Source organism: Pyricularia oryzae, chromosome 1 (genome assembly GCF_000002495.2).
Source record: "Pyricularia oryzae 70-15 chromosome 1, whole genome shotgun sequence".
NCBI classification, from domain to species: Eukaryota; Fungi; Ascomycota; class Sordariomycetes; order Magnaporthales; family Pyriculariaceae; genus Pyricularia; species Pyricularia oryzae.
Window position 1 is genome coordinate 5,165,062 of NC_017844.1, and position 22,865 is coordinate 5,187,926.

The following is a 22,865-nucleotide window of genomic DNA, read 5'->3' on the forward strand; positions in this document are numbered from 1 at the left end:
ACCTGACAACCCGTTTGAAAATCGACAGCCTGCTATCCACTGCTCACCACCCCGAGACTGACGGACAGACCGAGCGTTTTAACGCGTCCCTGGAACAATATTTGAGAGCTTATGTGGCCTACCTGCAAGATGATTGGGAAAGTTGGCTTCCCCTCGCCGAATTCACAGCCAACTCCCACAAGTCCGAGACCACCGGAACCTCCCCGTTTTACGCGACTTACGGATTCCATCCCCGCATGGGATTCGAGCCGGTACCCCTGAACCAGCCTTTGCCCGCCCAGCGGGATGCCGAAAAGCTAGCCGCCCGAATGGAAGCCATTCTGGAACAAGCCCGCGCCGAAATGACCGCCGCCCAAGCCCGTTACGAAGAACAGGCGAACCGACACCGTACCCCGGCCCGCCGGCTTACCGTCGGCCAATATGTATGGTTAGACGCACGGAACATCCAGACCGCCCGCCCGCAGAAGAAACTGGATTGGAAGAACTTGGGACCCTTCCGAATTTCTGAAGTGATTAGCCCGTACGCCTACCGTTTGGACCTGCCGTCGTCTATGAGAGTACACCCTGTTTTCAATATAAACCGACTAAAACCTGCTGACGTTGAGCCCCTGCCGGGCCAACAACCTGCACCGCCACCCCATTTGGAAGTGGAAGGTGAGAGAGAATACGAAGTCGAAGAGATCCTCGACTCCTTTTGGGAAACCCGCGGCCGAGGAGGCCGCCGGCTGAAATATATCGTCCGTTGGGCTGGATATAGCGAACCCACGACTGAACCTGCCGATTACCTGGAAAACGCTGCTCAATTGGTAAAGAATTTCCACCGTCGATACCCCCATAAGCCCGGGCCCCGGCCGTGACGGAGCTCGGCCTGGAAGGGGGGAATACTGTCACAGACCTGAAGGACAGCCACTGGGCTGTCGCTTAGTCATGACCCCTGTCACGTGAAGGCGCGAGGGCCGAGCGCCTCGCGCGCGTATATCTACGCGAAATCTCTGCAGTCTCCGATATGTAGCTCCTCGAGCTACGTCTTCGTCAACAACCACCTGCTACCCTGTACCTGGAAGACTAGATAGCCAATATACTCTGTCCTGTTACCTGATCGCCCGCACCTACCTGTCCGCCCTGCCTGCCCGTGACAGGTATTTATAAAATATATACCATAACCGATTTACCAAATTGGGAAATTAAAATAAAATTTAATATTAAACCAACCGCAATTTTGACGTTTAACGATAATTACTTTATAACGTATTATAACCAAAAATATTTCCCATAATATAAATATACCCGAAACGTATATAAAATAAATATATTAACCAAAATAAAGGTTTGGTATAAATAAAAATTACGGTAATTAAAATTTGCACCAATAATTAAAATTATATGGAACCCCAACGTACGAAATAATAAAATAATTATAAACGCACGCAAAATATCCGTACCAGCGAAATATCCATTTAATTTAATCGAAATAAAAAATAATTATATATCCAAAAATGTCACGGGCAGGCAGGGCGGACAGGTAGGTGCGGGCGATCAGGTAACAGGACAGAGTATATTGGCTATCTAGTCTTCCAGGTACAGGGTAGCAGGTGGTTGTTGACGAAGACGTAGCTCGAGGAGCTACATATCGGAGACTGCAGAGATTTCGCGTAGATATACGCGCGCGAGGCGCTCGGCCCTCGCGCCTTCACGTGACAGGGGTCATGACTAAGCGACAGCCCAGTGGCTGTCCTTCAGGTCTGTGACAATACGCCAATTAATATCGGATAAAAAAACTATTTTTCGAAAAAAATAACGTTTACTTTATTCGACGCAATATTAAAATATAACGACCAAATAATAAATTCGATTTTAAAAAATTTAAACCTTTTGAAATTAATAAAAAAAATTAGCGAAACCAATTACAAATTATTATTACCAAATATTATAAAAATTTATTTTATATTCCACGTATTATTATTGGAACCAGGATTATACGGTACTAATATATAAAAAACGATTGAAATCGACGTAAAATAAATATATAATATTAAACGGATATTCGACTACAAACGCAACCACGGTAAAATAAAATATTTTATTAAATAGGAAAATTATAAATATAAAAAAAATATTTGGGAATTTTTTAACCATTTTTAAAATTGCCAAAAACCGTTCCGCCAATATTATTAAAAATTGGATTTGCGAACAAATTAACCAAAAAAGGACAATTTAAAAAAAATACCACCTATTATTTTTAAAAATTAAAGGCCGACCAGGATTCGAAATTATACCACCAAACAAATTTATAAAAAAACGATTAATATATAATATAAAATAAAAATACCAAAAAACAATTTTCCAACGGAATATTGCGCAAAAATATTTATTTTATTTAATAACGAAAAATTTAAAAAACTTATCGGGAAAATTAAATTCCAAACAAAATTAAAATCCGGAAAAAACAATTCCAAAAATATTTTAGGCAAAATTTCGGTTAATTGCCGACGTTTTTCCTATTTCGTTTTTTTACGTTCCACCCAATTTAATTCCTCCAAATTATTAATTTCGCGAAATATAATTCGCATTATTTTTTTAAACCACAATTTTTTTTATTTTCGCAAACGAAATAATTTCGTTTATTATATATGGATTTGTTTTTTAAACGTTTCGATTTCCGCATCCAATTTCGAATATTGGCGACCAATATAACGGATTTAAATAACGGATAAATCCAATATATTATATTTAAAATAATTGGATCGAATATATTTTATATAATAAATAAGATTTTCAAAAGATATTTAATAAAACGTTGCGTTTTTGGTACGGTAGGGATTGTAAAAAAATATTTTAACGGTATCCGTCGATAATAGGGAAAAAAAACGTGGCGACGTTTTATCGACGAACGACCAAATTTTAATTTGGTTATATAATTAAATATGGTATAAAAAAATTAGCCAAAAAAGAAAAAAAACCAAAACAGGGATCCAGAAAATACGGATTATTTAAAAACCAAAGGGATTTGGCCAAAAAAAAAGAAATTTAATATTACGACCAAATAATTGGGTCGGTACCAGAAAGGCCAAATGGGGTTATACTTTTTTTAACAATACCCGCCCAAAAAAATTACCGACCGGTAAAAAAAAATTATATAAAAAAAATTACGTAATTTTACGTAATTGCCAAAAAAATAATTTTAATAATTATTAAAGGATTATAATAAATTAAAGGAAATGATTTTTGCGATTTGTAACAAATTAGGAAAAATTACATTCGGAATATAATTTATAAAAAATACGTTTATTACTATATAAATAAATTCGATTTTAAAATTGTTTAGCCGCAATTAAATTTTAATTAACCTCAGTATTTATTTGAGAACAATTATAATTTTACCCCCAATTATTAAAAACCCCAATTATCCAGTTAGACGCTCAATTGTTTCAACCCACTGTACATTATTTTAAGAACAGGTTACCCCGATATTTTGATCGTAACACAAGCTGCCGTATTTCAAAAACCCTTTCACACCGATTCTTGGCAGCTGGAAGGTCGAGCCCACGCGAGAGCGGGCTATTGCATGGCATGGGGACATGGACATCCCCAAGTACCTAACAGGTAGGGAAGAGGGAGAGCAAGAAAATAAAACACAAAAATCAGGACTACCAAATCACCTATGTTGGCACAGTAAGTTATCCAAAGAAACCAAAACATGGATGTATTGTAGAAGAGACCGAACCCTGAAGGCAAGACACGTAGCTACCTTGGGTATGTAAGAATGACAAAAATAATATAACCAAGCGTGTAACGTTCCGAAATACTCGAAACTGAAATGCAAAGACAGAAAGAAGTAATCCAAAGCACATTATCAAGAGAAATACAGAAACAAAAGTTGAAAAAAACAGTCGTTCAAAACAGTTAAATCATGACCACCACCAAGACAAAATATTATTAGGCGGATTACTTCGAGCCCGTCAACCTCCTGGGCAAACAAAAGTCAAGCAGTGTCCCGAAAATCCCCTTCCTCTCGCAGTGCAAAGACTGCCTGTGACCGCCCTCGTCCTTGAAGTCGTCGCTTTTTCGGTCTGGCCAGGGGGGCGGGTCACTGGGACATAGCTCCCACGCCCGCCAGTTTTTCAACCACTCGATCTGCTCGGGCGTCATTTCCCTCGGCGTGTACACGTTGTCAACTGAGTAGATCGAGACGGTCTGTTTCAAACAGGTCAAACGACATTTTTGTTAGTCGAGGTGTGCCGATTTCAAGGGGGGCCGAGAGAAGAGCCTTTTTTTCTTGCTTTTCTCTCTCTCTGCTCTTCTCCCAAGTCGCTGCATCTCACCTGGATGTGGAAATCGTCAAAAAGTAGTCTCAACATCTGGGTCGTGTAATATCTGTTTGTGTCGCCGAAAGTCCGGTAGGTCCAACCCATCTCGTTCAATTCACCAATGTCGCGTTCTGGGAATAAGTCATCATCGTCTGAAAAATCCATGATGGTCTTTCTTTGTCTTTTCCCAAGAATTCTGTTGTTCGCTATAAAATCGGTATGGGATTGTTTTGGTGAGCTTGAGAGCTTGATTATCGATGGCGGAGATGAAGAGTCGGGAGTAACGTAGGAAAACTGCGTGAAACGGGGTACCAAAAGCGGGAAGGTAAGGTAAATAAGTTCGGCAGGGCAAAAAAGAAGAAGAAAAGCAAGATCCAGTGGTGCGGTGCAACCACCCCTCAATCCATCTCACCAGCAGGCTACATTCAGGCCTTCGTTTTATCGCTACCGTGCCGTATGGATTGCAAATGGAGCGATCATATCCAATCAAGCTTGTTGGGTTGCCTCCGATGATACGAAAAGGCGGCGGAGTCGGCGCTTACAGCCAATGCACCCCGGGCCCCGCATGCTTTTGGTGCATACCTATACCCCGTAGGTACCATTTTACACGCCACCCATGCACCAACGATCAATCGCGGTGCTGTGCCCATACCAAGTGCTAGACGTCAGCGGCCAGCTGTCTATGCTTGGTCCTGCAGAAACATTTGGTGATTGGGAACTTTAACGTCGCATCTATGTTACGTTCAAATTTGGGGGTCTGGAAAACGCGTGCAGATCTGTTCAAGCGACCAACATCGGTCAATCTCCTCTGTGTTCCAACCATCGGGATGCCTCCATGCGAGTTTGAATCCCTTACATAGATACCTCGGGTAGGTTACCTACTATCTAGACTAGTTAACATAGGTAATCGCTGCTCCCTCTCTTTTACAAGAGCTTTCAATACCACAGATTACGTAGGGCAACCGCAAGGTATAAAGTCTCGCATGAATGTTCGGAGATTTTGCAAGCAGCATGCATGAGGGGAAACAATACAAAATTGAGGCCTCGCGTATTCCCAATCTTAGGCTGAATGATCCTGCAGGATGGAAGGTCTGCATGCTCTTTTCTTTTCTTTTTTTTTTCTTTTTCTTTTTTACCCTGGGGTCATTCGCTTAGGTGGCGTGGAGGCGGTGGACGCCAAGATAACGGCCGCTAAAACGGGCCGGGCCCGCCCTCCGGTTTGCCCAGGTGCGCGTTTGCTCTATTGGAGAATGTGGCGCCTACATGTGTACAAAGTAGTAAAAAAGGAGACTGGATCCTCGTGTAGAATCTAGGCGCCAACCTGAACCCGATTGTCTGGATACGCCTCGGGCGCGCAGCCATAAAGCACAGCCCGTCCTGTCGATACCGAGCTGTTCGTCGGCTGATGCAGACGATACCCACTGAAATGCGTGGGCCTTCATTGAAGTGTGTACATGGTAAAAAGAGGCAGAGAGTACCAGGTGCATTATACGACAAGTTGACTATTTCCGATGTGGAAACCCAAATAAACGACGAGACCAAAACTCTGAGTGCTCGAATCGACATAGAGTACAACTAAACTCTCTTCGAGTGCAAAAGTGTGCAGTATAAGTTTTTGGATCGTGATTCCATCCGTCTTCAGCGCTTAGCATGGGCAGGGTGTGTTTGACTGGTGTTCCTGTGGATTTTTAGGCGCCCAAAGGAAATCCCATCGGCAATTGGACGGAGAAAACAACCAAAGCGCAGAGCCTTGCAGAGAATGTAACTCGGCCAGTGGAAGAGAGCCTCCCTGGCCTTGACTACCGATCAACGCTGAGGGGTGACAGTAGGTAATTATTTTGTAATTACGCCTTGTTGATTATTGTTGCATCCCGCGGACACCAACCCAGAGTGAATGCCGAAAGGCATGGATAAAAGCACACATTTCAGCATCTGTAACCATGCCAAGATACAAACTGTGCCCAAGCTCGAAATTGGATGCCGACACCAGCACGTTTGATGAGAAGGGAAATTCCGAGATTTAATTGTAGGATTTGCATGTGTTGATCGTGCACAAAAATTGTGGTGACCCCATCCTCGACTGCCAATTCTCCTCACTGTGTCACGCAAGCAGGAATTTAGCGCCGACACGAACCCGACAGTCTGGATAGGCCTCAGAGGCGGCCCCCGAGGACAACGTTGTGTCCCATTGAACAGCAGCGCAGATAAGTGGGGTGCTTACCCAAAGTAAGAGGAAAACAGGCCTCCATTGCAGGTTGGAAATTTCTGTAGGCGCCCGACATCCTTCATTGGCCTGGTCGACAAAAGTGGACGCTTGAGTTGGCGCATGTGGAAAATTGAGGCTTGGGATCAACAGCAAAGGCTGTGTTCTCGCGCGAGCTTGGCCACCATGCCCCGAACCCCCTTCTCATTGGGCCTGCCCAGCTGTTGCTGTGTTGCTATCGGGGCGCAAGGATATCCAACATCCCCGGACCCTCAGGTGACCACTTGGAGTCAACCATCATCGGGGCCTTGACCACAACAAGCGCGCGTTTGTCAAACGCAAAGACCCAGAATCGCTTTAATTTTTTCTTCTTTCTTTTTTCGGTCGTTTCATTTTGCAAAATACATCAAAGGTCTAATTGTGAGTGCGACACCCCACGGTGGCCACAAAAGGTCTCGCACCAATCATCCAAGGACTGGCTTTTGTCGGACAACGTCGGACGATCATCTTTGGGGCTATATCGTGGCCTTCCCGTTGATGCATCCCTAAATTGGAACGTTTCACGGTGCTTTGCGCCCAAGTGTACAAGATCTTGTTGAGTTGTTGACGTCTTTGTGAGACATGACACCTCGATGGATGATGTGCTCCCCCGTGTTGCGGTGGCACCAAAGCTAAAGACGTTGTGGCACCAGAGCTTATTTCAACCTCAAGTTTGCTTGATTGTAAACCAAGAGTATACAGCTGCATATAAGCTTCTTGTAGTCATTCCCAGCGTTCCAAAAACTTTTTCTCGAGATGGTAACAAAATCCCTTGTCGCATACTAGGTTAATTACGATTGGCGCCTTGCGAGATACCTGGCGGTACTGCATAAGCCAGGCTTCGTAATATCCGAATTTCCAAAATTCCACGGCTTATTTAGACTATAGAGTATATTCACGCGGGTCGTTGAAAATGCGAATCAGTCTATCGTAAACGCCGAAAAGGATTTCTATTGCGCAAGCAAACCAATTTAGATCTAACTGCAGTTTGGGCGGCTTGAGAAAGAAGAGATTTATCAGATGGACTGCCGAGGGCATACTGGCAAGGCATTTTGACGGAATATGCGGGGACGATATGAGTTTGACGCGGGCTTTCTTTTCGACCTTGCGTTGGTCCGGCCGATTTGACGGGCATCCGGCCGCCACATCAAACCCTGGGTTGAGCGCTGTTTAGTCAGTGATGCTCGGACAAGCGCAGGCTGGGTAGGCATGCACAGTCTAGACAGTCTCGCTTCTGTAGGTGGGTGGAACCCTAAAGTTGTTGTTGGGGATCCATTCTTGGCGGTGGGCGCAATCAACCCATGCCCGCAGGTGGCCTCCACCGTGTCTACTGGCTGCGTGCTAAGGTCCAACCGTTTCCCCCCCCTACACTTCGATGCACCTTTGCCGCCCTGCGACGTCGAACAGTCGGGTTGGCAGCAGAGTAGGTAGCCGTGAATCTGCAGTGGGTTGCTGGCCGACCAATACGATTCCATCTGCCAGGTAGGGTGCGCGACAGGCCCGCGCCGGAGGATGCCGCTTCGCTTGTCTCCGAGTTTGAAGTGGTCCAAGGAGCCAGTGCCTAGCCGTTGTCCGCACATGCAGCCCCTAGCTGTTGCGGTCACATTTTGCGAGATTGATGGGGGACCGGACCGGATTTCATAAGCCTGGTGCTTTTTCGGCTGACTCTGCCTACCGGCCCAATGCTCACACTCCTTACTGTTCTTTTTCTTTTTCTTTTGACATTTCTATGCATTCCCTCCTTTAACAAGATACATACTCTTCAATATAATCCTCTGGCTTTTTTCGCAGTCTCAAGATGGAATGGCCTCTTCACAAAACCCCATTCATTTCTCCTCTGGACAAGTCTTTGGCATTCGCCCCCTCGGCAAAGGGATGTCACTGTCGAATGATACGGGTGGTGGGCGACGTATGTATTTATCCCATCAAAAACACGAGCATTTGATGTTGATCGCAAGGCTCCACAGCTCTTTACATAATTGTATAACTCAGTGTGCTGACACTGTTACTGGAGCTGTTAATCTAGCACGTTCAACGTTTTGATCTCAACACCCCTGATGATTGGGACGATGCCTCTTTACTTATTAATGACTCTGGAAACGGGTTGAACATCATGCAAGCCGCGCCTCTGTCAGCCGCCAGCTACAAACGAATGCTCCACTGACTTGATCCTCAGAATGATGCCTCCTTCTAGCCCTAGTAATATGTGGTGGCTTCCGATTCGGCAAGATCAATGGTGCAAGCTCGTGGAAAGGTTTCGCCTACCACACATATTCTGCCTCAAGAACCTCGTCAAGCAACTGCCCAGCATCACATGTTTCACCTGCCCCGATCCCTCCGGACCCTCCCAAGCGGACGAGAAGCTCTTCATGTCCATGGCTGCCACCTCGGCCAGCTACGTTGAAGTCCCCGGCGGTTGGCAACAGTTGGCCATGTGCTCCACTCACTGGGTTTCCAGGAAACTGACCCACGGCCTCTTCACCTCCCTCGACGACGAGCAGATGGACAAGGTCGAGAAGCTTTTGCAGAGCGCCGTGTCGGAAGGGGTCGCCGAGCATCCCTGTCTCGCCCTCGGCATCAGCATGGAGCTCATGCTGCAACGCCTGATGGGGCTCGAGAGCAATCTCCTCCAAAGATCTGCGGATATGCAATTTCCACTCCGCAAGTTCTCCCCTCAGAACATGACGCGCCACAACTATCTCGACACCAAGTATCTGGACTGGGTCTACATGGTTCGGCAGCACAGCGACATGGTCCTGCAGGAGATCTCGGCCACAAAACGGCACCTGATCAAAGCCCTCGAGCGCTCCTCCCCGTCTGCGTGGAGTGGTGACGCTGGCTTGCGAGAGAAGGTTGTAGACACTCGCTTCCGTCACCGGTTCGAGGATATCCTGATGGAGCTGGACGACTTGAGCAGTAGAGTTCAATCTTCGTTGGACTACCTGATGCAGCAGGTCACCAAGGTTTGTTTCCCGGCTTTTGTTTCCCCCATGTTATAGTTTGACCACACTTTGAAAACACCATCTCTCCTAACATGCTCTTCACACTTCAGGTGAATTCTATGTTTACACAGCACGAAGCCATGTCGAGCGGCATGAATGCTGAGAATGGCAGGCGAATAGCCTTTATGGCCCTCCTGTACCTTCCCATCTCTGCCGTTGCTGTAAGCCTTGCCTCCATCAACCCCGCCAAATCTTCCATGACAACGACACTGCACATGTCGGGATAATAACACGTTCGCATTACCATAGGCCATTTTCGCCATGCCCATCTTCAAATTCGAAAACGATTGGAGGGACATATACCTGCGACCTGTACCACGATCCAAAGACGATGAAGTTTCAGGCGGGATGCCAGTCGTATCGGGCTACATATGGTACTACGTCGTCATCTCGTTGGTGTTGACATGCGTCACCACTGCAATCCTACTTTTTGGACACCGCCTCAAGCGTCGACAGGACCGCAGGACCGAGGGCGTCACTCTAGGTGCTGTCAAAGCTGGCAAGTAAGTGTGCTACCGCCAAAGATATCAGAAGTACGGCCCTACTGTAACTTCCGTCTGCTAATCGAGCCATTGACGTAGAAACAACTCAACTGCATTAACCATCGCCCAGAATCTACAAAAGGCCAAAAGTTATTGGAGCATTGTTTGAAAAGGGGCGCGATGCATACTGGTTTACGTTCTTTAAAAACTAGGAAGCCTCATGTCTTTGGTAGAATTACGTATGGATACCATATGTCTGACAGAATTACAAATTCTTCGGGTAGGAACAGCACTGGTATGGGAAGCGTTGTAGACAAAGCGTATTTTGGCTTTATTGTTGAGAGTTTCAGTTCATTCGATTCTCTCCAACTGTTAACTTTTATCAGGCCCTTGAAGCTGCGATAGCCACTGCCCAAACGAAACAAAAACAAGTCGAAACCAGAGTTGCTATCCAAGACTGCAAGACATAGCCGGAAACAGGAGCAAAGAAAAAAAGAAGAAAAAAAAGCAAAAAAGAAAACAAAAGACCACAGGCTCATTACTTGTACGCGGCAGACAGGACCGCATACCCTGCTCGTTCGGCTTCATGTCGGCCAGCCACAATCGTACAATCATGTGACAATTTAAACTCGAACCCCTTAATGACAAACGTCTTGTCCCAGTTCTGCTTGACCATACCTTGGGGCTCCCGACCCTTGACCAACTCTACCTTGCACCACTGCGTTATCCTGGGGCGGGGCGACTTTGGCCGGCGCTCGGGTGCCGAGTCCCAGTAGTCCGAGTCGGCGCTGTATTGGTGATAATGAGGCTGCTCGACGGGGAGGTCTACCGGGAGGGGTCGGTTAGAAACCTTGGGGGGCATCAGGCTGTTGAGAATGCCTTTACCTTTGCGATCGGCTCCGCGGCGCTCAATGGCCTTGCCACCGTCCTCCTCCGAGGTGGGCTTGCCAGCCGCAGCGCGGGCTCTGCCCGAGAACATGTTTGGTACGTTGGGGATGCGATGGTGGCTGGGCAAGGTTACGGTCTTGGCTCGTCCGACATTGTCGGCTTCGTAGCTGCGACTGGTGCGCACCTCGGGAGAACCTTCAAGCTCGAGGTTGCGAATCTTTTGGTCGGAGGAGCCTTGTTCTGTGGCAGACACCAGCCCAGCCATGGTGCTGACGGCGGCTAGAATGATTCCGGCTTTCATTTTGAAAGGTTTCGGGGTGAACTTGGTGTGGTGTAACAAATTGTTCTTTTCTTCTTAGCACTGGAGTGCACAAGATAAAATGACAGTTAAAGATCGTAAATGAACCCGCGCGTTTGGGAGACTGAAAAAAAGACGGCTCCCTGTGTGGCTATTGGCCTGGGTTATATGTAATACGACTCTTAAAAGACAACATATTAGTTCAGAAACTCAGAGCCATGCAACGGATAAAGGTTTGTCTAGTCCAGGCGGATCGGCTGCCACGATCTGCAAAGACATGCCGTTCACTGGGAAGGGGGGAAAGCATCGGTCTATTTTTGGAAGCCCTCCTCCTTGCCAACCAAAATGTCAATTGCAACTGCTATGTGCAGCAAGTGCGGGACTTTTAGCATAAGCCTTAATGTTTATAACTATTATCCTGTGGGACCATTAGAGTTACCCACCTCTCATGAACCACTTAAAATTTCCTTAAATTGATTGACAGCAACAAAAGTCTGTCGGCTTGAAACCTTTGAAAGTTTTGTCACTAGAACTCTTTTTTCTGCATAATTGCCATGATAGTCAACGACCTCCAACCTTGTCATTTCACCACGAATTCCTGTATCGTTCCTCGTTGCTTCATGCCCTGTGCGTCAATGCATTTTCCAAGTCCAATTGTAGTACTGAGGCCGCAAAAGGAAAGACTAAACATAACAATTCTACAACCAGCCCCAAGGAGCTAAACGACGTGGACCAGGTGGGTATCTCGCCGGCGACTCCGTTTCTTTATGCAAATCTCAATAAATGAGAGCAAGTGGGGTCGATTTGGGAATATAGCACAGAATCGTGGGGCAGCAGGCGATCGGAGTTGCCCCTCCCACCATTGTCTCCAAGGTTTCTCCCCGCAGTCATGACTTGATATCAGAAAACGACTCGTGAGGGCACGGCAGACCACTGAAAAGCATGATGACTACTACATGGAACATGACAATTGCATATTTTTGGCAACTTACTCAAGCGCTTGAGGTACTCGCTTTCCCATCAGGCTTTCGGCATGTGAGTGGGAGTTGTGAAGGTGCTCTTTGTTCAATCAAAGGCCGTCATGTTCGTGGATTTTTTCAAGGCATTCAACCATGCACAAAAGAACTAGAGCTAGTCGGCATTGCAGCGACAGATCAGGCAGTATGCATACTTTCTTGTCAAGGTAGAAGACACTGCAATGCGGGCATCAACTGGCTCAGACTGACATTTTGTTAGACTTAGAATTGGTATCCCGATGCCCTGTAAGATAGGAAATGTAACCCTCTTGTAGGCCACCCAGCAAATATTATATCTGTAAATGACAAAAAAATCTCCAGCATTCTTCACCCCAAGACTGATTACAAGAGTGTCATCAAGCAAACGATAGCAATGCAAGTCATAGTTATTGAGTACATGCTTAAACAAAAGGACTCCTAATCTAAGCCTAGACTAGTTGTAGTCACGCGTAGAGGTCTTGTGCGTTATCACTCATCTCGGGGTCGTAATTAAATCCTCAAGTCCACCTCAAGAAATGCTCATCAGGGACGGCGCGGTCCTCGGGTGCCCATTCTTCTGTCTGCTCCAACCGTATAGTCGCTTGCACCAAGCCCGGCACAAGGTATTCGCCCTCACCGGGGTGGTCCCAGCTACCTAGACAGCTAGGTCTGAATAGCTACGTTGATATCCGCAGCGGCAGAACTCAGATACACAGTCCGTCGGGCTCTGGCTTGTTATACGTGCCTTAAGCCCCTTTAATGTACTCATCATCCTCATCCAACCTGTGAAGTGATATCAGGGTCTGAATGTTATAGCTCTAGGAGTACGTCTGGGAGCCTAATTTTCACAGCAGGGACATAAATTATATATTCAAGTACTCTATATGCACCGTACGTGTGCTCTGAGCATTTGCCTTGCTATATCCTTAGATTCTACAGGTATACTGCTGGTAGTTGTAATTAGGAGTGTTCTTTCAAGGTAGATTACGACAAATGCAATATAACAACCGCAACTAACTCATTGAGCGAATATATATAGGGCTAAACTAACGAGCCCTTACCTCCGGCTATTGAGCAGTTACTAATATCCACTGTCAGATCCACAAAGCAATAATCCGCACTGAGTATCTTTGGGAGGAATTTTCGGTTAAATCAGGCGGGAGATGTGGTGATAAACAAGGGCGCCATACAAAAAAGAAATAGCAAAAGTAACGGTTACGTAAATGGATTTAAGAAACAAAATAGTGCGTGGTACATTATACGTTATAAATGTGGAAATTAGAAATGGTTTTGTATAACGCGGTGTTTTTGTCCAAGATCTGGTTTAGAATTAATATATAATAGGAAAAACCTGCGTGGTGTTTGGCTGGGGATTCCCAGAGCGTGTTTCTGCACTGTTATTACTGGGTAGGGTACGGAATGGATATTAGCTAATACCCGTCAGTCGGATGTGAGTGCTCGTTAGTCTAGCCCTATACATGTTATCAAGTTTAACTCAAATTATGGACTAGGAAGTATATTATATACTTTAATATAAGAGCTTCAATGGCGCCTCCCAAAATGGACCAAGTACGACTAGAACTAAAACATAACATACAATCCTACATTTGAAAGGTGGTTCAAAGTATTCTGTTCCCACTACAACCCTTATAGACTCATATCAAACCCGTCGACATCAAAAGACGGTATTTTATTTCACATATTTTTCATTTCCTGCAAACTTACCGTTAATATTTTACTCTTTGCGCCAGCCTTTCCAACCGCATTATTTACACTAACTTCAAATACCTTTGCCTACTTTTATAAACCAAGATAGTTACGCAAACACCACCTCCCCACGATTGAGGTCCCATTATTCTGCAGCTTTTACCGTTGCTTGGTTTAAAAAGTCTCTAGTTGCTCAAGAGGAGACCGCATAGACGCTTGAGAGGTTATGCGTCACTGGATAGCATGCGGAGGAATTTTTGATTATCCTCCCCAGGAAGCGAGGGTAAATAAACTTCCGCTCCCGGCATAGCTGAGTTCGCCATCCTTGTTCCTTTCATTTGCGAGCAACCGTCTGAATGGATAACAGCTGCAAAATACCCAACTCTATTCCAACTACGGATGGTTTAAATTAGTTCAAGGGCAAGGGCTTGGTCGGATAAACCCAGGCCAGGAACAACTCAATAATGCCTTATTAGCCGAAATAAGAAAGTCATAGACTCATAGCAGAGAAGTGTGGCAAGATAAACATGAAAGAGAGCGCGGTAAAAGGGCCAGTATCGCCTTGACTAAAAATACCTCAATTTCTCCTTTAACGAGACGATGCATTGTATGTAGGCGTGAAGTTATAGGGGTAAAGGCATAGAATACGGCGCATTAGCCTGCATGAATGGGATAGGAGTAGTGGAGTTAGGGAGAGGAGATTGGGCAAGGTTAGAGAAAACAAAAAATGAGGTATCGTTACAGAAAGGGATAGCAGGGTAAACATAGTACAAAGGTTATTCTATCAACACCTGACAGAGATTCTTCCCTCCGGAGAGGAAAGGGAAAAACCTAGTTGCTGAGTTTGACACGTTGCGCGTAAAAGATATCGCACTTGTAGGTCGTTGGTTCGGGGTTGCAGTCCGATGATTTATCCTTGAGGCTGAATATTTCCGGTCACCTCAATAAATACATTGGAAAAAAATTGAAAGCGCAATCACATCGGTTTGTGGTGGCCTATTTAATCGGTAAATGTCAATATTTTCTAAAATACGCCTTGACATACCCACGTTCGGTTAAAGGGTGCTTAACCACGTATCAGAGTTGAGATACAACGATTTAACCTCGTACCCCTGGCTATTCCACAGCCCGCCGGTCCAAACTTTGCCAAATGCAGATAGCAAATCAAAATAGAAAACCAAGAAAAGTTCCGAAAAAAACAAAAAGGACATACCGAGGATGGACTACCGGCTACATGGGATGATTCCTCTCAGGAGCTCCATATTAAGTGTTGATTTTTGGACCTTTGGAGAACAGCGAGCATAGCGCAAAGGTTGTTATCAAGCTCTTCTATGCTAGCGTCCACGCCCAGCACCTACCTCGGAGGAGTAACTGCCATCCGCATACATGTGAACACAGTCCGGACCTGGCGGGAGTCTCGCGGTGATGTGCTCTGCCATGTCCTGGCTGCTGGTTTTTCTGCTTTGGTGGGGGCGATTGACAATCGTGACGCTGGCTGCACCATGGCGTTGGTGGCCTGCCGAGCTGCTGCGTTCCAGGTTTCCTTTTCCGCTTGTTTAATCTTCACACCCCCATGTTGGCCGGTGCTACCAGTGACCGACACTTTTAGGGTCTTGTCCCGGCGTCGCTTGGCAGGAACCAATGTTTGATCGTCATGGTTGCGGGCGTAGATTGTAGGAATGCCTTCTGTACCGCGCGCGGCAAGGGCAGAGGTCAGGTAGGTTGTGAAATGCGTCTCGATGTTTTGGGAAAGATATCGAAGAAGTAGAGAATGTTATGGAAGGATTATAGAAAGTTGGGCCGGGGGTCATTGGCAAAAACGATAGGAAACAAAGAAAGAAATGTAAGGAAAGACTTGATCGGGGATAATGGTATTACAGTGACATAGGGAATTGAGTGTATATCTCGCCTACTGATATGGAAGCATTACATGGACCAAACCCTTTTATAGTTCAAGCCTCCCAGAGCTGACCTTCCATCCAAATGTCCATATCTCGTTCTAAGAATCTGCGTCATCAGAGAGAAACAGGCCCGGAAAAGTCACGGTTATGATGAGTAGATAAGGGCGCACATGCTGCCGTGGATCGCTACTGCAATGGCACTCACAAGATCCCGAGACCATTCTACTAAAGGGCCGTCTTGGGCGGCGCTGGACGCGTGCGCTGGGACTGAATCACCTGAGATGGCTGTCAAGGGCACACGGGCACACGGGCACACGGGCACAAGGTTTTGAGGCTTCTGGAGACGCCGAGGAGCTCGAGCAGTGGTGATTTGGCACTGAGCTGGCACTAGTTCAAGCATTGGGACCGAGGACTACATGTGCTCATGACACCAAATGGTTCTCGCGGCAGAGTTTGGAAGCGAAATGGGACAGGATAAGAGCAGAAGAAGCCATGTCAAGGTAATGTGGGCTATATACGACGGTACGTCTGGGAGAGGAGGAAAGGAATAGCTCGGGTCTGGGGAAATGCGGCTTTGTTTGCTTGAGCACGACACCCTTTTACCGTAGTGGTGCAATAAAGAGTAAAACCCATTCATCGCAGGCCATCGAAACGACAAGAATATGTGAATGAAGGCTGCCTGATCACCCGGCTGAGATGTGCTGCTATTCCGGCGCTCAACCTGGATAACCAACCATGTAACTTGCGGTAGCCTACATTAGTGCCGGAGAGTATATTGAGGCAGCTAAAATCGTCACTGTCATCCGGCGTACAAGAGCACCGGAACGTACTGCCGTCGAGACCGGTCACGACCTACTCCTTGTAGTCCATCTCGAGCACGTCAATGTCCGACATGTCGAAGCCGGTGATGCAGCCGTCGCTCTCGCAACGAATCACCACGCTTGTCGCCGCTGACGTCTCCTAGGTTGTTCCAGGCAGTTGTGCCGCACTGGTCGTCGCACGAGGGCGGTCCGTTAAAGAACTGCCATAACTCATCCTCCCCGACGAAAACGTCACTTGCATGGACCTTGTAGATGTAAAGGTCGGCCATGGCGGCCGGGGCAAGAGTGACGAGGGCGGCGAGCTGGGTGAAGTGGGAGAACCTCATTGTGGGTGCTGCTGGAGTGGACGAGGCCCCAGCTTGACGTTGGTATGAAGACTGTGGTTTGGAAGAAAAGCGAAAAAAAGCGCTTTCGTTCAGGGGATGAGGGCTCCGGACAGATCCCAGCTCGTGCTTGGGGCTACAAAGCAAACTAGACTGGGAAGAGGACGTGGGAAGTCGTCTTCGGATACCCTTTCTTTCGGTCCCAAGATTTCTCCATAGTAATGCATGAGCCTACATAGGCCTTTTGAGGCATCTGGCGAAGACGAACTATTGACATTAGTAGTAGTAGTAGTATTATTTAACGCCGGGCTCGGCCCGGCTCATTAGCCGGCCGTTAGCAACCTCCCGAGGGGTATCTCGGCGCGCTTTCTATTTTCTCTATTTACACAGCGGAAAACAAGGGCATAGAAGCGAATCGAGCCTGACCGGGTTCGTGCCCGGTCCTGCTTACAGGTTTGTTCACTGACGCGACCCCGTGCCTTCAGGCGCACGGAGGATTCGTCTGACGGCAGTTGACGGCTCTTCATCGAGAGGGGCCTGTGTCCAAACAGCGGAGCTGTCGGTCGTTTGTAGCCATGGAGACGAAGTTCCCAACAAGTGTGGGCTCGACGGCACAGGCGGGTGGTTGTTGTCGATAGCCAGCCGGGTTATCCTTGCCACGGGTAAGCGGGGAGGAGGTGGAGGGAGCAGGATTCGAACCTACGTTACTCAAGTAACAGCCATGGCGCTTAACCACTGCGCCATTCCCCCCCGAACTATTGACATGCTATCTCCTTTTGTACAACAGTGGCATCGTTATAAGTATAGTCTGAGGGCCAACCATGTGGTGGTTTCCCCGCGCTCAGCCGAGTAGGAATTCCTTGGCTGGTCCCGGGAGGAAGAAGATCACCTCGATGCTTACCTGGGCCTGCCTTGGTACGTCGGTCTTTTGCATGTTTGACAGGACAGTACGAGCAGCTCAAGGCTGGCCAGTATCTCGAAGGAATGGCAAAGAAGAGGTGAAATCGCTCAGAACGCTGTTACACAGTGCGGCATAGTATTGACTGTATTTGCTGGACACCTAACGCCGAGTCTGGGACAGATCACGCGTTCCTGGAAACTGTCTTTTTCTTTCGGGAATTTTTGTTTTCTCCTAACGCTAGGCATTCTCGACAGGCCTGCAGATGTTGAGAGGAAGATATATTTTGTAGTTGTTGCTTGTTGCTTGTGCTTGGGGCCTACGAATTGGCGACATGTTTAGGCACCCGACTTTGGCTTTTGATATCTAATAACCTCACCCGTTGTCGCTTGGGTCTTGTTCGAGTCCAGTTTGTACCTAGGGCGTGTAAATTTGACCTTCTTTTTCTTCCTGTTTTTTTGTGTCGAAGATCGTCGACTGTCTTCCACAAGCTAGGCATCCTCGGACGAAAAGTCCGGTCGCTACTGGCTTGCCTAGCTCAACGTTAAAAGCCATCGAGCAACTTGTCAGGCTCGTCGTTTGATTAAGGACGAGATTATCTGTCAGTTCGTCTTGTCTGGTCTGTTACAGCTGGTCTTGAGCATGTTTAGCTGGAGGCGGCTAGGCCCATTAGGCCAATGACAGCGGGGTTCAGCAGCCTCATTAATCACGTAATCAAACCACTGTTAATTGCCCCACACCTGTTGATTGGGTGACGGCGGGGCCGTCAAAGCTGCCAGTGGAAATATTTGGATGGTCGCTTGCGATTTGCATGGGTCTCCCCCGATTCAATTTGATGGCCTTGGGACATGACGAACGAACCAACGGTTCGACTCTATTTTCTTCCACCCCACGATTCTACACTACTTTCTGCAGCACCGCATCTGTTTGCTTGCATTCGTGTCCTCCAACGTCGACTTCGCATAACAGCGCTTCCATCCTAGACTTCTATCCGCATCGCGCAACGACGACTCACTCGCTTAGCAATCCGGCTTACGAGCTGCCATCAAGATGGGCGAATCGCGGTAGGCAACACCAACGCCACCCCCAGGGAAAAAAAAATACACACACAAAACACACCACGACGCATGCCGGCCCAACGCACCTAAACTGACCATGTGCCCGCATCCAACGCAGACAGGAACTCGTGCAATGGCTGAACAGCCTATTGCAGCTCAACATTACCAAGGTCGAGCAATGCGGAACTGGGTAAGTCAACGTTGACGCCATCGGAACCGCTGATGCCCCTCCCCCGCTATCGTCGATACTTTCGACGATGCCGTCGACGAGACGAGTGTTCCGGCAACGAGACGCGACCAATGCAGCAATTTGGACGGATTTCGGCTAACCATTGTATTTTGTTGCCTCTAGTGCCGCTCTTTGCCAGGTCTTTGACAGCATTTTCCTCGATGTTCCCATGTCGCGCGTCAAGTTCAACGTCAACAGCGAATATGCATACATACAGAATTTTAAAGTCTTGCAAAGTAAGGCACCCGATCATACATACGACTGCTTTACTCTTCAAGAAATCGATAAGACTTGCTCTCTAGTCACCTGAGACTTCCGTCTTGCCACCAAGGTACATACATATGCTGACTTCATAATTTCCACCCAGACACATTTACCAAGCACCAAGTCGACAAACCCATCCCCGTTGCAGGTCTCGTCAAGTGCAAGATGCAGGACAACCTCGAGTTCCTGCAGTGGGTAAAGCGTTTCTGGGACCAGTACTACCCGGGCGGCGAGTACGACGCCGTCGCGAGGCGAAAGGGCGCTCCCCTCGGTGCGGCGGGCGGCGGCGGTGGTGGCGCTGCTGTTCGCGCTCCGGTGGCAGGCGGCGCGGCCAGGAGAGCGGGCGGCACCACGCCGACGACGGGCGCTGCCCGGGCGGGGCTGGGCGTCTCCAAGGCCAACCCCGCGCTGGCGCAGGAGAACGCGACGCTCAAGGAGACGGTCGTCGGTCTGGAGCGCGAGCGCGACTTTTACTTTAGCAAGCTGAGGGACATTGAGCTGCTGGTTCAGAACGCGGTCGAGGAGGACCCCGAGATCGAGAAGCAGGAGGACGGGCTCGTCAAGCAGATCCAGGCCATCCTGTACAGCACAGAGGAGGGCTTTGAGATCCCGGCCGAGGGCGAGGTGGACGACCAGGAGACGTTCTGAGGCTGTAAAAATGCATTGGATTGACATTGCTGGTTGCTCGCGGATGGAGCTCATCTGCTTTTGTCCATCTCGACGGCTTTGCTATTTGGTAGCGACATGCACCAGGATGACGGTTTATCATCACAGATATACCGTGACACCCGAGCTTGAGGTGCAATCGGATACAAAGGCATGGATAGCACCGGGATTTTGGCGTGGAATTCGCGCTTCTAATACCATTTTGACTGGGTGGGTGTATTCAGAGAATGTTCCATTTTTTGATGAACTATTACACATGAAATTATGATAGAGTCTTTTTTTTTTCCTCCAATGACACAATTATCTGGATTGTTTACAAATCATCCCTTTGCGTTGGTGGAGGCACGAATGTTCGGGCAATCAGTTCATCGGGCCTTGACACTTTGTGCGCCAGGCAACCTGGCCAGGCGGTATGTGTCTGTGACTGAACCGAGTCAACCGACCAGACCAGAATCCTGCCCAGCCGGTTGTTTGGGCGGCAGCACGCGTCAGGCAGCGCTTAATCGCCAACCCGCCATCCCGCTACCCGCGGCTGGGTGCGTCGGTGCATGACGCAGCTCTGCATTCGCCCTGCATAACTCCGCTCAGGCTCGCTTAGTTGACCTCGCCCGTACCTTAATTAGGCTTCCAGAATCATTCCACTCTACATTCGTCCACTTCGTTCTACGCATCATAAACTTTCCATCAACTAAGCAGTTTATATCGTGTTCCGGCAAGCGTATTTTTGTTGTTTCGTCTCTTGTGTTTTTTTTTTCTATTCATTTTTCTGTACACTCAATACCCATATAACCGAACAACACAACCCAGTGCGCCCAACAAGCTCGCGTGACGCCCAGCTCCGACTCGCTACTTTGAGACGTCACCAGACGAAAAGCACCGACCCAGCCGCCGTATTCAAAAGTTAATCCATCTTACGAGACTGAGGCAGATCTGCAAACCGCAAAAACTCAATCATCACGGCGGCCATTCATTGCCATCAGAAAAACACAACAGATCAACAACAGATCAGCCCACACTCCCGAAAACCACAACCACGAAACACAATGCCACCACCAGTCGAGATCTCGATCCCCAGCACCACAATCTCCCATCCGAGTGGCGGCGGCAAGCCCTACACGTCCTACAACATCACGCTACGGCTCCCGCTGCGGTCTTTTGTCGTGCAGAAGCGCTACTCCGAGTTCGAGCAACTCCACACCGCCCTCGTGTCGCAGGTCGGCGCGGCGCCGCCCGCCCCGCTGCCCACCAAGAGCTGGTTCCGCTCCACCGTCAACAGCGCCGAGCTGACCGAGAAGAGGAGGGTCCAGCTGGAGGAGTACCTACAAACCGTCGCCGGCAGCCCCGACAGGCGCTGGCGCGACACCCCCGCCTGGCGCGCCTTCCTCAACCTCCCCGCCGGCAGCACCGCGCCCTCGGCCAACAGCGTACACGGCGCCATCACCACGACGGCGGCGGCGGCAGGCGGTGGGGTCGTCGACGCCGCGGAGTGGATCGAGCGCCACAGGCGCATGAATGATACGCTGAGGGATGCGAGGTCCTGCCTGGCGCGGCGGGATGCGGCGGCCGCGGAGGCTGGGTCCGGCGGCGTCGCGGGCCTCAGCAGCAGTCGGGCGGTCGAGGCGGGGGCGGCGGCTAAGATGGCGCTCACGCAGGCCGGGCGGATGCTGAGCGCGCTGGACGACGACCTGGCCAGGCTGAAGAAGGACGGCGGGCTGGGCAAGGGCGAGGTGCGGAGGCGCGAGGACATGGTCAAGGAGGCGCGCGAGGACCACAGGTGGCTGACGCAGCTGTCGGCGACGCTGTCGGGCGGGGCGCCGACGTCGGGAGGCACGGGCGGGGTGGCCGGCGCGGCGGACCGGGCGGCGCTGGTGGGCAAGGGCAAGCCCAGGCAGGGCGGGAGGGTGCTCGGGGCGCCGCTGCAGGAGACGGAGCGGACGCGCGAGCTGGACAACGCCGGCGTGCTGCAGCTGCAGCGGCAGACGCGGGAGGAGCAGGACGAGGACCTCGAGGTGCTGACGCGGGTCATCCGCCGGCAAAAGGAGATGGGGCTCGCGATCGAGGAGGAGGTCAAGCAGCAGACGGAGATGCTGGACCGGATGAACGAGGACGTCGACCGGGTGGGCGGCAAGATAAAGGTCGCCAAGGACCGGACGAGGAAGCTGGGGTCGTGACTGGGCTTGGTGCTGGGGCTGGCGTTCAGGGGCTGGCTCGGGGCGTTGGAGGTGGTTGTTGTGGTGGTGCGGGTTTTCAGGATGGCACTGCTGGGGATGGTTTGGTTTGCAGAGGCATTGCTGCTGATGCTGACGGGTAGGACGAGGGCATAGTAGAGGATGTGGTCATTTCACGGCTGCGACGTCATGTACACTGTTGGATTCAGGAACAACTATTTCTTCACGAATAGAAAATATGTCTATCTGCTAACTTTGGAAAAAGTGGCTAGAGTAGATAACCTTCGTGGTTGATTGCTCGTATGGCCAATGCCATTGCATCGAGGTATCTCTCTTAGTACCGACTAGTATACCATCCCTGAGCTTCTCCTACCCTGGAGTAACGAGGGAGGACCCCGTTTTAGATCCCACATGATGGGAAATATCACGAAAAGCAATTGGACAAAAACATTCGCACATCCAATGAGATACCGTCGATGATCCTATGTTTGCAGCAGATTGAAATCAGTGGGTTCTCTATCGCTACTGGGCAACGAAGAGTATCCACGACACATTGCTTTCGTTGACTTGTCCGACATCACAAGTCGTCTGATAGCTAAGAGCACACCCCTTGATC

General features: G+C 48.8%; 9 protein-coding genes and 1 pseudogene across 10 annotated transcripts; 4 read left to right on the forward strand and 6 right to left on the reverse strand.

Moving 5' to 3' along the window:
• Positions 1-3,531: 3,531 nt before the first annotated feature.
• MGG_05421 (uncharacterized protein) lies at positions 3,532-4,805 on the reverse strand. The gene is made up of 2 exons (XM_003710232.1): positions 4,323-4,805; positions 3,532-4,194 (listed from the first exon to the last, which is right to left on the reverse strand). Exons 1-2 carry the CDS (start codon positions 4,470-4,472, stop codon positions 3,946-3,948), a joined length of 399 nt encoding a protein of 132 aa, XP_003710280.1. The 5' UTR covers positions 4,473-4,805; the 3' UTR covers positions 3,532-3,945.
• A 584-nt stretch (positions 4,806-5,389) lies between these two features.
• Positions 5,390-5,732, forward strand: MGG_16357 (uncharacterized protein; the record flags this gene model as incomplete). The annotated part of the gene is made up of 2 exons (XM_003710233.1): positions 5,390-5,534; positions 5,614-5,732. 2 exons carry the CDS (start codon positions 5,390-5,392, stop codon positions 5,730-5,732), a joined length of 264 nt encoding a protein of 87 aa, XP_003710281.1.
• A 1,672-nt stretch (positions 5,733-7,404) lies between these two features.
• Positions 7,405-8,129, reverse strand: MGG_16358 (uncharacterized protein; the record flags this gene model as incomplete). The annotated part of the gene is made up of 1 exon (XM_003710234.1): positions 7,405-8,129. One exon carries the CDS (start codon positions 8,127-8,129, stop codon positions 7,566-7,568), a length of 564 nt encoding a protein of 187 aa, XP_003710282.1. The 3' UTR covers positions 7,405-7,565.
• Positions 7,954-10,563, forward strand: MGG_05423 (uncharacterized protein). Its single transcript, XM_003710235.1, has 6 exons — positions 7,954-8,458; positions 8,576-8,664; positions 8,726-9,512; positions 9,602-9,712; positions 9,801-10,054; positions 10,133-10,563. Exons 1-6 carry the CDS (start codon positions 8,348-8,350, stop codon positions 10,200-10,202), a joined length of 1,422 nt encoding a protein of 473 aa, XP_003710283.1. The 5' UTR covers positions 7,954-8,347; the 3' UTR covers positions 10,203-10,563.
• Positions 10,564-10,571: 8 nt separating this feature from the next.
• MGG_05424 (uncharacterized protein) lies at positions 10,572-11,318 on the reverse strand (the record flags this gene model as incomplete). Its single annotated transcript, XM_003710236.1, has 1 exon — positions 10,572-11,318. The coding sequence occupies exon 1, from the start codon at positions 11,220-11,222 to the stop codon at positions 10,572-10,574; it is 651 nt and encodes a 216-aa protein (XP_003710284.1). The 5' UTR covers positions 11,223-11,318.
• A 3,957-nt stretch (positions 11,319-15,275) lies between these two features.
• MGG_15147 (uncharacterized protein) lies at positions 15,276-16,222 on the reverse strand (the record flags this gene model as incomplete). Its single annotated transcript, XM_003710237.1, has 3 exons — positions 15,276-15,656; positions 15,894-15,920; positions 16,028-16,222. 3 exons carry the CDS (start codon positions 16,220-16,222, stop codon positions 15,276-15,278), a joined length of 603 nt encoding a protein of 200 aa, XP_003710285.1.
• Positions 16,223-16,674: 452 nt separating this feature from the next.
• On the reverse strand, positions 16,675-17,900 carry MGG_16359 (uncharacterized protein; the record flags this gene model as incomplete). Its single annotated transcript, XM_003710238.1, has 5 exons — positions 16,675-16,782; positions 16,889-17,020; positions 17,202-17,233; positions 17,434-17,665; positions 17,868-17,900. The coding sequence occupies 5 exons, from the start codon at positions 17,898-17,900 to the stop codon at positions 16,675-16,677; spliced, it is 537 nt and encodes a 178-aa protein (XP_003710286.1).
• MGG_20083 lies at positions 17,645-17,716 on the reverse strand (annotated as a pseudogene). The gene has a single exon. The product of its transcript is annotated as a tRNA-OTHER (tRNA).
• Positions 17,901-18,672: 772 nt separating the features above from the next.
• Positions 18,673-20,390, forward strand: MGG_05427 (microtubule-associated protein RP/EB family member 1). Its single transcript, XM_003710239.1, has 4 exons — positions 18,673-18,928; positions 19,041-19,112; positions 19,275-19,387; positions 19,519-20,390. The coding sequence occupies exons 1-4, from the start codon at positions 18,915-18,917 to the stop codon at positions 20,061-20,063; spliced, it is 744 nt and encodes a 247-aa protein (XP_003710287.1). The 5' UTR covers positions 18,673-18,914; the 3' UTR covers positions 20,064-20,390.
• Positions 20,391-20,721: 331 nt separating this feature from the next.
• Positions 20,722-22,539, forward strand: MGG_05428 (V-SNARE). Its single transcript, XM_003710240.1, has one exon. The coding sequence runs from the start codon at positions 21,125-21,127 to the stop codon at positions 22,250-22,252; it is 1,128 nt and encodes a 375-aa protein (XP_003710288.1). The 5' UTR covers positions 20,722-21,124; the 3' UTR covers positions 22,253-22,539.
• Positions 22,540-22,865: the final 326 nt, after the last annotated feature.